Here is a 14842-nt window from a genome sequence, read left to right as displayed (position 1 = left end):
AACTCTGGGAGTTGAAGTCCACAAGTCTTAAAGGGACCAAGGTTGGAGACCCCTGACTTAGAAAATAGATGGGTCGAATCTAGATCACGGGACGAAGAGCAGCTAATAAGGCCACAAACCTTACCCTCCCAGTTCCCAATTGAATCCGAGGCCTTTTGACAAAGCAAGGAGGCGTCGGGATTTGCAGCGGCTGAGCTTCCAATCACTTTGTCGGCATGTCCGCGGAAGGCGCCTCCTTAAATGGAGAACCGGCCTCCGGTTTGCCTTCGTCACCAACCCGTTTAAAGAAATTAGGACTTCAACTCCCAAAATTCCCTAGCCAGCCAAATGAACGAACATGCTGGCTGGGGAATTCTGGGAGTTGAAGTCCACACGTCTTAAAGTTCCTGGGGTCGAGAAAACACAAGATCTGATTCACAAAACGAGGGAGAAGCCGGGATCTTTTCGGGGACTTGCAACGCTTAACCAATCGCACAATCAAGCCAGGTCAATTTTTACCTTCATATTTTATAACTCCGAATTAACAAGAACTGGGGTTGTTTGGGGGGGGGGTGTCGCATTATTAGTGTAACCACTCTCTCCCCCTTTCCCCAAATCATTTGAATATATTTATAAAGCATAAAGGAAGACACCACATTTGTACTCACTGCGGCTCCAGATTGATTTCCCCCCCACATTAGTCTTCGAATTCACCATATCCATATATATATATATATATTAAACTTTGTTTTATTGAAAAGACAGTGCCATGTCAGGATAACAATATAAATAAAGCAGAGCCAGAGAAAAATCAATGGTAAATCTTAACATACAAGCTAATAACTATAACTGTACTACGTTAACAGTAATTACAGTAATACTGTAATTTTTTTACCAAAAAAAGGGAAAATAAAAGAAAACTTCAACTAAATTTCTACTTACAATAGCTTATTTACAAATTTTTCCATATTATATCCATAGTTTTATGCATCTTTTTTTCACCATATTTTTTAAAGAAACATTTTTCGTCAAATATTTTCCCTCTTTTGACAAGAGAAAGGAAGCTGGAGGTGACCAGGGTGGGATTAGAAATTATTGGCCTAATGTACTGACGCTTTGCATTTTACATGTGAATTTAATACACAGGATGGTCTATAAACAACTCTTCCTTATTACTCTTGTTAGTTGCAAAGTTGCGTCCGACCCATCGCGACCCCATGGACAACGTTCCTCCAGGCCTTCCTATCCTCTACCATCCTCTGGAGTCCATTTAAGTCATGCCTACTGCTTCAGTGACTGAACAACTCTTAAGCGTTTTCTAATGGAATACAGAAAAACAGCCTTTGAATTCAATATAAGTGGGACATAATGGGTTAATCTCTTGTTTTGTCCTCATTCTGGTCTCTCTGAGAGGCAGCTGCTTCAACCCAAAGAAACAAAAGTTTCTTAGTGTTCCAATATCTCAGGGGCTGCCACAAAGAAGAGGGAGTCAAACTATTCTCCAAAGCACCTGAAGGTAGAACAAGAAGCAATGGGTGGAAACTAATCAAGGAGAGAAGCAACTTAGAACTAAGGAGAAATTTCCTGAACAGTTAGAACAATTGATCAATGGAACAACTTGCCTCCAGAAGTTGTGAGTGCTCCAACATTGGAGGTTATTAAGAAGAAATTGGATAACCATTTGTCTGAAGTGATATAGGGTTTCCTCCCTGCGCAGGAGGTTGGACTAGAAGACCTCCAAGGTCCTTTCCCACTCTGTTGTTGTTGTTGTTGTTGCTGTTGTTGTTGTTATTATAATAAAAGTCTTGTAGCGAAGTTTGAGAAGCTAATTCATATTTACAGCTGGGTACAATGTATAATTTAGCCCTGCTTCCTTCTAATGGTGGCTGTGTTTGGTGAATTCTGGAATGGAATGCAAATCATGAATGTAGAATATAGTTCGGCTCGTGTGCTGGTACATCCATCACTGTGAGGAATACTTATTGATGGAAAATCTGAAGGAAAGGTCAGGAATCTCTGTATTCTAGGACCGTCTTCTAACTTTGGTTTCTTTGGCCTTTATCTGGTTACATAACCATTACAGCATTGAAGTTAGCTAATTGTTCATACATGGAGAGGAATAGAATCGAAATAGAATAGTTTTAATTGGCCAAGTGTGATTGGACACACAAGGAATTTGTCTTGGTGCATATGCCCTCAGTATACATAAAAGAAAAGATACATTCATCAAGAATCATAAGGTAAAAACCCTATGATAGTCATAGGGTACAAATAAGCAACCAGGAAACAATCAATATCAATATAAATTGTAAGGATACAAGCTACAAAGTTACAGTCATACAGTCATAAATGGAAGGAGATGGGTGATGGGAACGATGAGAAGATTAATAGTAGTGCAGATTTAGTAAATCGTTTGACAGTGTTGAGGGAATTATTTGTTTAGCAGAGTGATGGCGTTTGGCAAAAATCTGTTCTTCTGTCTAGTTGTTCTGGTGTGCAATGCTCTATAGCGTCATTTTCAAGGTAGGAGTTGAAACAGTTTATGTCCAGGATGTGAAGGGGTCTGTAAATATTTTCACAGCCCTCTTTTTGACTTGTGCAGTATACAGGTCCTCAATCGAAGGCAGGTTGGTAGCCATTGTTTTTTCTGCAGTTCTAATGATCCTCTGAAATCTGTGTCTGTCTTTTTGGGCTGCAGAACCAAACCAGACAGTTATAGAGGTGCAAATGACAGACTCAATAATTCCTCTGTAGAACTGGATCAGCAGCTCTTTGGGCAGTTTGAGCTTTCTGAGTTGGCGCAGAAAGAACATTCTTTGTTGTGCTTTTTTGATGACGTTTTTGATGTTAGCTGTCTATTTTAGATCTTGTGATATGGTAGAACCTAGAAATTTGAAGGTTTATACTGTGTTGTCTACTATTGTGAGAGGTGGAAGTATGGAAGGGTTTCTCCTAAAGTCTACCACTATTTCACCATTTCATTCAAAAATGACATCATTTTTGACTCCTAACAACCGCATAGATCAGGGGAGGAGTGAAATCCAGCAGGTTCTGACAGGTTCTGGAGAACCGGTAGCGGAAATTTTGAGCAGTTTGGAGAACCAGCAAATACTACCTCTGACTGGCCCCAGAGTGGGGTGGGAATGGAGATTTTGCAGTATCCTTGCCCTGCCATGCCCACCAAGCCACACCACGCCCACTAACCATGCCCATAGAACCGGTAGTAAAAAAAAATTGAATTTCACCACTGGATCAGGGGTGTCAAACTTGCATCGTCGCATTGTCGTCACGTGACATATTGTGACTTTTTCCCCCTTCGCTAAACTGGGTGTGGGCATGGCCAGCGCATGACACATCCAGCCTGCGGGCCGCCAGTTTAACCCTTCTGACATAGATAGATTTTCTGCATGAAGATCTATTCATAATGTGGGCCTTCAGGTTTCCCAGTAGTGCCACTGTAGCCAAGTCCGGCCACTTTGCTGCTAGTCATCCTCTTTTTGCTGGCTGGGGAATTCTGGAATGGAATGCAAATCATGAATGTAGAATATAGTTCGGCTCGTGTGCTGGTACATCCATCACTGTGAGGAACGCTTATTGATGGAAAATCTGAAGGAAAGGTCAGGAATCTCTGTATTCTAGGACCGTCTTCTAACTTTGGCTTCTTTGGCCTTTATCTGGGCATATAACCATTACGGCATTGAAGTTAGCTAATTGTTCATACATGGAGAGGAATAGAATCGAAATAGAATAGTTTTTATTGGCCAGATGTGATTGGACACACAAGGAATTTGTCTTGGTGCATATGCTCTCAGTGTACATAAAAGAAAAGATACATTCATCAAGAATCATAAGGTACAACATAGTCATCGGGTACAAATAAGCAACCAGGAAACAATATCAATATAAATCGTAAGGATACAAGCAGCAAAGTTACAGTCATACAGTCATAAGTGGAAGGAGATGGGTGATGGCAACAATGAGAAGTTTAATTGTAGTGCAGATTTAGTAAATAGTTTGACAGTGTTGAGGGAATTATTTGTTTAGCAGAATGATGGCGTTGGGAAAAAAATGTTCTGTCTAGTTGTTCTGGTGTGCAGTGGTCTGTAGCGTCGCTTTGTGGGTAGGAGTTGAAACAGTTTATGTCCAGGATATAAGGGGGTCTGTAAATATTTTCACAGCCCTCTTTTTGATTCGTGCAGTATACAGGTCCTCAGTGGAAGGCAGGTTGGTAGCCATTGTTTTTTCTGCAGTTCTAATTATCCTCTGAAGTCTGTGTCTGTCTTGTTGGGTTGCAGAACCAAACCAGACAGTTATAGAGGTGCAGATGACAGACTCAATAATTCCTCTGTAGAACTGGATCAGCAGCTCTTTGGGCAGTTTGAGCTTTCTGAGTTGGCGCAGAAAGAACATTCTTTGTTGTGCTTTTTTGATGACGTTTTTGATGTTAGCTGTCTATTTTAGATCTTGTGATATGGTAGAACCTAGAAATTTGAAGGTTTATACTGTGTTGTGTAGTATTGTGAGAGGTGGAAGTATGGAAGGGTTTCTCCTAAAGTCTACCACCATTTCACCATTTCATTCAAAAATGACATCATTTTTGACTCCTAGCAACCGCATAGATCAGGGGAGGAGTGAAATCCAGCAGATTCTGACAGGTTCTGGAGAACCGGTAGCGGAAATTTTGAGCAGTTTGGAGAACCAGCAAATACTACCTCTGACTGGCCCCAGAGTGGGGTGGGAATGGAGATTTTGTAGTATCCTTGCCCTGCCATGCCCACCAAGCCACACCACGCCCACTAACCATGCCCATAGAACCAGTAGTAAAAAAAAATGAATTTCACCACTGGATCAAGGGTGTCAAACTTGCATCATTGCATTGTCGTCATGTGACATATTGTGACTTTTCCCCCCTTCGCTAAACTGGGTGTGGGCATGGCCAGCGCATGACACATCCAGCCCGCGGGCCGCCAATTTAACCCTTCTGACATAGATAGATTTTCTGCATGAAGATCTATTCATAATGTGGGCCTTCAGGTTTCCCAGTAGTGCCACTGTAGCCAAGTCCAGCCACTTTACTGCTAGTCATCCTCTTTTTGCTGGCTGGGGAATTCTGGGAATTGAAGTCCACACTGCTTCAAGTTGCCAAGGTTGAGAAACAGTGCACTAATGAATAGAATGAAATTTTTTAAAAAAACTTTTAGGTCCTAAACCCCAAAGATATGTTGGGGAGAAGACCCTCTCATATTTCCAATTATATGTATAATGATGTGCCATCTCATGGAGGTTTCCAACCAGTGTGTATAGACTCTATAATTACTCACATCTGGATCACACAGATAACTTTGTCTCACTTGATTTTTGCCAAAGGAAAGGAAGGATAAGTTATTTGATCTTGTCCTTGGAGTGCTTTACCTCTTCTTGCCAAAGATAAGACCACCCAAGGTTAAGGAATATTTTTTTAAAAAATTTGTGTATTGAAGATGAGAAAGATCACCCCATTCAATACCTTATTTCATTAACAGAATAACAGAACAGACTAGAACAAAAAGAGTTTAACTCTTTCATGTCTAAAATAAATACTTGCTTAATTCTGTACTACATTTTCAATCATTACCGGCCAGTTTGGTCTAGTGGTTAAGGCACCAGGCTAAAAAGTGGGAGACTATGAGTTCAAGTTCCTCCTCAGCCATGAAAGTCACCTGGGTGATTTTGAGCCATTCTTTCAAGCCCAAATTACCTCACAGAGTTGTTGTTTTGGGGAAAATAGGAGAAGGAAGGTGTATTTGGATATGTTACCCTGTTTCCCCCAAAATAAGACATCCCCTGATAATAAGCCCAATCGGGCTTTTGAGCGCATGCACTAAAATAAGCTTCCCCCTGAAAATAAGCCCTCCTCGAAAATATGTAAATGCAGAGCTGGAAATCAGGTAAGAAAGCAAGAGAAACCCCATCTTGAGCCATATGCCCCAAAATAATAAGACCTCCCCGAAAATAAGGCCAAACGCTTATTTCAGGATTAAAAAAATAAATAAATAAGATAGGGTCTTATTTTCAGGGAAACACAGTAGCTGTAAACGTGGATATTTAATTAATTACATGGGAATATAGTGTTTTATAGGTGGCTCAGGGGTTAGGACGCTGAGCTTGTCGATCGAAAGGTTGGCAGCTCGGCGGCTCGAATCCCTAGTGCTGCTGTGTAACAGGGTGAGCTCTCGTTACTTGTCCCAGCTTCTGCCAACCTAGCAGTTTCAAAAGCACATAAAAATGCAAGTAGAAAAAATAATGACCACCTTTGGTGGGAAGGTAACAGCGTTCGCGCACCTTTGGCGTTGAGTCATGCCGGCCACATGACCACGGAGACGTCTTTGGACAGTGCTGGCTCTTCGGCCTTGAAACGGAGATGAGCACCGCCCCCTAGAGTCGGCAACGACTAACACATATGTGCGAGGGGAACCTTTACCTTTACCATATAGTGTTTTATAGACTGGGGGTGTCCAACCTTGGCAATTTTACGACTTGTGGACTTCAACTCCCAGAATTCTGGTAGTTGAAGTCCACAAGTCATAGTTGCCAAGGTTGGAGACCCCTGTTATAGACTATGCACCTAAAGGAAAGGAAAGAGATACATGTGATTTCTCCTCGCCAGGTAAAAAACCAGTGTTACTGCATCTAGTTGATCTCTTCCAGTTCTTGGATTGGAAATCACCAGGAAATCTCGGAATTATACATTAAACTATGATGTTGGGAAGAAAAAACCCCTTAGAATTCTCTTTTGCTGCCGAGAGAATGACATGGATATGTCCATGTAGCTATTAAGCATCAAGCTTGTTTAGAAGAAGATTTTTATGTTTTAAAATAAGAAAGCTCTAAGGGAAGAGGTAAAGATCTAAAAAGGAATTGTATGGGATTTTTTTTTTTTAAAAAAAAGCCTTTTTTCTGTTCTGGAAATGCACAATTTTTATTTGACAACGTTTACTTTCTCCATGCTCCCTTTCAACAAGATTTTCATGTGGCCTTTGAAACCCCCCTTCCAAGACTTGATTCGGTCACAAATAAACCATTTGCAAGATACATACAAAGACATAATTATCTGTAGTGGGTTTATAACGGAAAGAGAACCTGTTGGTGGAAAACCAGGCAAACGTTTGCATCTGTAATAATCAGGAAGCAGTGAGACCAAAATTTAATTTACGCTATTCGTAACAAAGTCAGTGATGGGAATATAGCTTTTGCAAGGAAGAGATTCAAAGTTAAAAAATATTCCGCCACTCAGAGAAAACTAAACAAGGTGTACTAGTGGCCTTAAGAAAAGCCTCCATCCGTGTTTTTAAAACAAATCAGAGAGGGATAGTTAAATAAGGAATAACAATATAAATCAGGAACGAAAATAATGCCTTTTATATACAAAAGCACAGTCTGCCTCAATTTAAGTAATTAACCTATGACAATCTGTGTAGTAAACAATATGTTCTTCTGTTTTCAGGAACATTGCCCATTCCTTCCGAAAGCCAGAATTGTGAGAGCTCTTCATTCCCAAACTGACATTAGAGAATCTTGACATGCTCCAGGCAAATATTTTTAAAGATCTATATTGAAGTTGGGAAGACATTGACCTAGAGGGAAAAGGACACATGGTTTTCCTCAGCTGGAGAAGATTGCTACACTTTTGTGGTAGGGCCAGCTTTAGAAAAGACTTGAAGCAGAAACAAAACGGCTGCTTGGTTTGGAGGTGCTATCGTGGAGGAATTTCAGGAAGACATGTAGATCCTGAGCTGAGAACGTTTCTAGAGCAGAATACTGAAATCATTGACAGTGGGAACCTGACCCCAGAAATAAGATTACGTCTTCTGACCCCTAATTGCAGGTTTTGGCATGACAAAGCTGCTTTGTGGCCCTATGGGGAGCCCTACTGGGCAATGTACTGGCCAGGAGGCCAAGGATTATCCAGGTATAGAACACCAGAAGACTGAGATTTACCTGCTATGCAATCAGTATAATAGGAAGCTGACTAAATGATGCTATAACAGCATGCTAAAGCATAGTATAGGGAATGCGGTGGACTCAGTAGCTAAGCATAGGGACATGGTGGCTCAGTGACTAAGACGCTGAGCTTGTCGATCGAAAAGTCGGCACTTCAGCAGTTCGAATCTCTAGTGCTGCGTAACAGGGTGAGCTCCTGTTACTTGTCCCAGCTTCTGCCAACCTAGCAGTTCGAAAGCACATAAAAAATGCAAGTAGAAAAATAGGGACCACCTTTGGAGGGAAGGTAACAGCGTTCTGTGCTCCTTTGGCATTTAGTCATGCTGGCCACATGACCACGGAAACGTCTTTGGACAGGGCTGGCTCTTCAGCTTTGAAATGGAGATGGGCACTGCCCCTTAGAGTTGGGAACGACTAGTGCATATGTGCGAGGGGAACCTTTACCTTTACCTAAAGCATAGGAAAACCAGAACTCACCTGGTTTCCCCTATCATTATTATTATAAAGCCTGAAGCGTATTAGTATATAGTATATATTATCCCAAGACACGTAAGGCTTTGTTTCTCAGTTCCACTGATCCCCTGAATGAATTTTTTTCAAATAAATTGCCCTTCAGTTTGTCATCTGAAACTGTCGCAGTTCTCAATACTGATCATGTTGAGTGGAGAATTCTGTGAGTTGAAGTCTACCCATTGGGAAGATGTCCAAGTTGGGGAGGGTGAACTGAGCAATAAATTCAATACCTGTTGGATTTGCCTACCATACTAAGATACAATCTTGATAGATGAGGGTGATGCAAACCCATCCTAAATGTCATAATCAGTACATGGAATGGAGTCCCAAATACATTCTGGTTGCTAGATTAACAAAGAAACTATATGCTATTTATCATTGCCCCTAGTTATTAAATTAGCTACAGAATTGTGGACCATTGAGGTTTCCAGGTACTTTTCGTAGGCCACCTGTTACATTGTTCAAGTAAATTGAGTTTATTGCTTAAATCATTGTGCTGGATTATGATATCTTCTGGAGCAGTTGAGCCCTTTTGAAATCATACATCCAGGTTAAGTGGATTTAGAAGTATAAGCCTTCACAGACAATATAGCTACATCCATGCTAGGCTTAATCCCTGTTTTAATAATTGTAAGAATGACAATCTCAGAATTGGTGCCTACAAATCTCGAAATGAAATCGAAGCAAATTCACATCACGTCACAAGATCTTGGGTTGAGTTTTCCAAATTCTTTCTTTAAATTTTTCAGTCCTGAGGTTCTAAATTTCTACCCCTTTTATGAATGCCATAATTGGGTTTTTTCCCCCTATTCCCAGAACCATTAAGAAATTTTAATTAGTGCTGGCTAGCTTCATGCTGTTGTGCTACTTGAAAGTCCAATGTTTTTCTAAACAAAGAAAGCCCTGTGTAGTCTACTGGTTAAGGAGTTCAACCAGAAGCCAGAAGGCTGAGTTGGCATCCTTGGGCTCATTGCTCTTTCTGAGCCCAATGTATTGCACGGGGTTGTTATTGTGAAGACAAGGTAGAATGATTGAGCAGTTCCTGTGCAGGACATCAACCTAGTAAGTAGCAATAGCATTTAGACTTATATACTACTTCACAGTGCTTTACAGCCCTCTCTAAGCAGTTTACAGAGTCATGATATTGTCCCCAACGATATGTCCTCCATCTGTTACTTTTTTTTTTATTGAAAAAGTTTTACAACAATAATTAATTTTTCCCCCTCCCCTCCACCCTCCCCCTCCTTCCCCCCTCCCTCCAAAACCCCCCTCCCTCCCCTGACTTCCCGGAGCAAACACAAGGTATAGTTCATTAAACAAACAGTCATACATTAAATTTTTAAAATCTAACACAATTATAATCCTTCTCTCTCACATATCCTGACTGCTTCCATTAAAATCAAAAACAACATCCTTCATTCAAAGACAATCTGAAATTTCTTAATCTGATATCTATTTTGAATATAATCAATCCAATTCTTCCATTCGTTTAGATATTTTTCTTGAGTACTGTCTTTCAAGAAGGCTGAGATTTTAGCCATCTCAGCCAAATTGGAAACTTTCAATTTCCATTCTTCTATTGTGGGTAATTCTTTTTTCTTCCAATATCTCCATCTGTTACTTTCATTTCTTATTTCTATGATTTCATCCTTCTAGTTCCAAATGTACCCATGAAAGCACCTACTTTGCAAAATCATATTGTAGCAAATTACAAATAGATCTTTTACATTATGAAATCATCCTAGCTGAAGACTTTGGTTGATCTCTCTATCCTGGGGCCTGCTATTATTCACATAGGCCTTATTAAAGCTAATAGATCAATAGGCTATATTTTCGTTTCTCACAACTCCTTTTAAAGGATTTTCTTTTTTACAATTTCTCTCTTTTTACATATGTATTTTATACCTGGTCTTTGCTTTTACTTATATTGACCACCAGATGGCAGTATGTGACCAGTTTTGTCCTATTTAGGAAATTGCTGTCCCCTTAGTTTGAAAATTCCACCATTGAAGCGTCCATCAATGATATATTGATCATCCAGAAATATTTTACAAGATTTCATCCAGAATATATCATCATCAGAAAATATCCAGAAATATTTTACAAGAAGAGTTCTCCACTCCTCTGAATACAACAAAATACCTTATGCCACCAGACTTGAAATCCTGGGTCTAGAAAATTTAGAACTACGCTGCCTTCGACATGACCTGAGTTTAACTCATAGAATCATCTATTACAATGTCCTTCCTGTCAAAGACTACTTCAGCTTCAATTGCAACAATACACAAGCAAACAATAGATTTAAGCTCAATGTTAAACCGCTCCAATCTTGATTGCAGAAAATATGACTTCAGTAACAGAGTTGTTAATGCTTGGAATACCGGACTCTGTGGTCTCTTCCCCAAATCCCCAAAGCTTCAACCAAAAACTGTCTACTATTGACCTCACCCCATTCCTAAGAGGTCTCTAAGGGGCGTGCATAAGAGCACCAGCGTGCCTACCGTTCCTGTCCTAATGTTTCTTTCGTTATATCCAATTAATATAGTTATTACATACTCATACTTACATATATGCTTATATATTGTATAGCTATTTCATGCTTATGCTTATATATACTGTGTGACAAATAAAATAAAATTAAAATAAAATCACTCCAGGCTTGTAGCTTCACATGGTTAGGAAATTGTTGCTTTTCAATTTGGGTTTCAGCCATGAAATCCACTCCACTCTTACATATTATACAAAATAAATCCACATCCTTTTCTCTGTGACATTTAAACAATGGAAGTTGACTATTGTTTCTCCTTGTAGCCATTTTTTTTTAGATTAAATGTATTTTCATTCCTTTAACTGTTTTTCACTTGATTCAGTTTTTAAGCCCCTCATCATCTTTGTTACTTCACTCTTTCCAATTCCTCAGTGTCTTTCTTGTATTATATTGACCAGAACTACACTCTTCACTCTTTCCAATTCCTCAGTGTCTTTCTTGTATTATATTGACCAGAACTACACCCAGTATTCTGAGTATATTGGGATGACTACTGTAGTATTTACCTGTTATGTTAATTAGTTGTGTTGATACAGCTCAAGCTTTTATTGGCTGCAAGGCTAGCTTTTGTGGCATATTTTCTGGAATAACATAATTCATGGAAGTAAATCAATTATTATTTATTTATTAAGTAATAATTTAAATATGGCTTAATACACTATCTTTATAATACATTAAGACATCCTTCCACTTATGAATTCCAGAGGTGGCCTTCATGGTCCCTTAGGATTAATTAAGCTCCTGAAATTTCAGTGATATCCAATGTATATGATTTTTGTTGCAGGACGAGAAGCTCACACTCTTGAAGTTCAGCTTGATGTATTATTTGTAAAAATAAAAATTTGTAACAACCATAATTTCTCTTGGTCGCTCTCATGCAATTTTAACCTAGTTGATGATGAAGCACTTTCATATTAAAAGATAAAGTTTTTAGCATTCTGTTTATAAATGTGAAATTCAGATCAAATTAAGGCATTTTGAAATGAGCTGATTCCGTAACAGACTTTGCAAGATTGATTTTTTTTTTTACTATTCTTCATTTTCAGATACCTTCTTGATAATCCAAAAATGGTCCAGAAAAAGAAAGTTCTGGATCTAGGAAGTGGTTGTGGAGCAACAGCTATTGCAGCTACACTAAGTGGAGCATCACAAGTTGTTGCAAATGATGTTGATCCTGGTAAGCTATTTTCTACCAAATGTAGGACAAGCTAAGTTCATTAGGGTAAACCGACAGTGTCAAGCATGTTTTGAAATCCAAAGGTCTACATAGATTTGCACATAATGGTAACTCAGTATTCTTAATCTATGGTTTGTTCAACAAGCTCACACATGATAGAATTATAATCACAATGGGAAGTGGATAAAAAGAAAAAGAGAGACAATGCTGAGTTCATATCTCAAACCAAGCTAAAAGTTAACAGGCTATATGGATGGTTTAATTTTACATGTCATAAGTGCCTTTAAAATAGGAGAGTAGCTCCTCATCTCCTTCAGCAAATGTGTATTTTTTTGACTCTCACGTGGAAAGAGTACTAGAAATGCTGGTGTGTCTATACCTGGCAGGTTCTAGAACATGTGCTCTATACAAAGTAGCGTTTTTCAATCTTGGCAGCTTTTAAGAGGTGTGGACTTCAACTCCCCGCTATCTGGGGAATTCTGGGAAGTCCACACATCTTAAAGTTACCAAGGTTGAAAAACACTGATACAAAGAATGGCTTTCAAATACCTTATTCTCCCATCTGGAGATACTTGAGGCAATGGTACTGTGGTATCTTCCATAGGAAACCTATTGGTTGGTCTTATTTTGAAGTTTTGCATTTAAAAACCTAACTAATAATCAGAGACGGCAATGTTATATATAGGAGAATGCATTTGACTTAATGTGAATGAAGTGGGAAGGCAATCAGCAAGCATATTTTTTTACTAGGAAAGCAAGAACATTACCTTGCATCAGATTTTCTCCAGGAAATGTAACCTAAAATTTACATTTTGCAAGGTTACATCAAAATTTTAAGTTAAAATTGTCAGCTCTTTCCTGCACCCTTCCTACAGCAATTGAAAAAGAAAAAAAAAACCATTACCCAATATTTTAATTGTACAAAGTTAATTGTTAATTTGGGATTTTGAGAGAAATAATGTTGACGTAGATCTTTTATTTTCTTGGTACCTCAGTTGCAGCTGCTGCCATGGTGCTTAACTGTGAACTGAACAACATAGATCCCATCCCTGTCTTAACAGAGAACCTGATTGGTACAGATATAGGCAAGTGGGACCTTATTGTCTTAGGGGACATGTTTTACAGTGAAGAACTTGCAGACAGCCTCTCTGAATGGTTGAAGAAGTGCATCCAGGATGATAAGACTGAGCTGCTGATTGGGGATCCTGGCAGACCCTATTTTGTGACCAACCAAATTCAGAGAATGTTGCACAAAGTTAGTGAATATGCTCTCCCTAAATCATCATCGGAAGAATACAACGGTTCAACCAAAACTATTATCTGGAATTATCAGCCTTAATTTTTCAAAAGTCTTGGAAGTTAGTTGATGTTAATTTGAATCTCTTGAATTCCAGTTCTCATACAGAGATTTTAGCCTCTATTACTATGTACATTCTAGTATGTTTAAAACATTTTATTTGCAGCCATATTAGAGACAACAGTATGAAAAACTTTGCCTGTGGTTGAAAATGCATTATTTGAAAAATATACACAATACTGCTTATGCAAATTAAAATAATTTTTATTTGTAGAGGGTGGCCTATCAACAGCAGTTCTATATCCAATTAAACTTCTCAATTCACGCACTATACCCAATAGCTAGTTGTTGGTACTGGATAGTCAGTGGATGATCCATCTAAGAAGGTGGGAAACCTTGGGACAGTTTACTGTATTTTGATCTCAGGAACATTGTCCTCTTTTGATACTATTCTATAATACATGTATCTATGAGAATAAATGTTTGATCTTTGATTGTTGGTTCTTATCTATCATGTCTGGTCAATTTGATGTTATATCCTGGTCTGAAATGGAATATCATCTTATCCATTCTGGAATGACTTTGAGTGTTACTCACGTTTGCAAACAAGTGGATCTTTTTGGCTTGACTTCTATTAAGCTAATTATTATACAGAAGCAATTACTGAATATGTTCAAAAAGACTGCTTTCTGCTTCAACACAACTATTCACGTAGATTTGATCAAACTTTGCATTTTCTATGTTTCGTCTCACTTTACTCCACATACTGTCCTAAAGAGTGCTGGGTGGGAATTCTTAAAAGTTGTGTTACATTATTTGATTATGAAGAATGACAAAATCCCTATTCAACAATAATTAGTAGCAATGCATGATAAAGAGAAAGAGTAGAAGATTACTATATCTATCTAAAGATAAAGGTTCCCCTTGCACATACGTGCTACTCATTTCTGACTCTAGGGGGCAGTGCTCATCTCCGTTTCAAAACCGAAGAGCCAGCATTGTCTAAAGACATCTCCGTGGTCATGTGGCCGGCATGTCTCAACACCAAAGGCGCATGGAACGCTGTTATCTTCCCACCAAAGATAGTCCCTATTTTTTCTACTTGCATTTTTTACGTGCTTTCGAACTGCTAGGTTGGCAGAAGCTGGGAAAAGTCACGGGAGCTCACCCCGTTACGCGGCACTAGGGATTCGAACCACTGAACTGCCAACCTTTCGATCGACAAGCTCAATGTCTTAGCCACTGAGCCACCATGTCCTTATCTAGAGAATGTCAAAATCCATACTGATCAATATTTTTCTTATTACTAAAGACAATGATAATATCTTAATGGGATATTTTTCAAAAA

The 14842-nt window shown here is 39.0% G+C and overlaps 1 protein-coding gene across 1 annotated transcript; it reads left to right on the top strand.

The window, feature by feature from the left end:
* The first annotated feature begins 376 nt into the window (after positions 1 to 376).
* On the top strand, positions 377 to 14832 carry ETFBKMT (electron transfer flavoprotein subunit beta lysine methyltransferase). Its single transcript, XM_058190812.1, has 4 exons — positions 377 to 486; positions 7463 to 7927; positions 12067 to 12197; positions 13193 to 14832. The coding sequence occupies exons 2-4, from the start codon at positions 7611 to 7613 to the stop codon at positions 13534 to 13536; spliced, it is 792 nt and encodes a 263-aa protein (XP_058046795.1). The 5' UTR covers positions 377 to 486; positions 7463 to 7610; the 3' UTR covers positions 13537 to 14832.
* Positions 14833 to 14842: the final 10 nt, after the last annotated feature.

This window comes from Ahaetulla prasina, chromosome 7 (genome assembly GCF_028640845.1).
Source record: "Ahaetulla prasina isolate Xishuangbanna chromosome 7, ASM2864084v1, whole genome shotgun sequence".
NCBI classification, from domain to species: domain Eukaryota; kingdom Metazoa; phylum Chordata; class Lepidosauria; order Squamata; family Colubridae; genus Ahaetulla; species Ahaetulla prasina.
The sequence above is the reverse complement of the archived record's forward strand: the minus strand, read 5'-3'. Positions and strand labels throughout refer to the sequence as shown.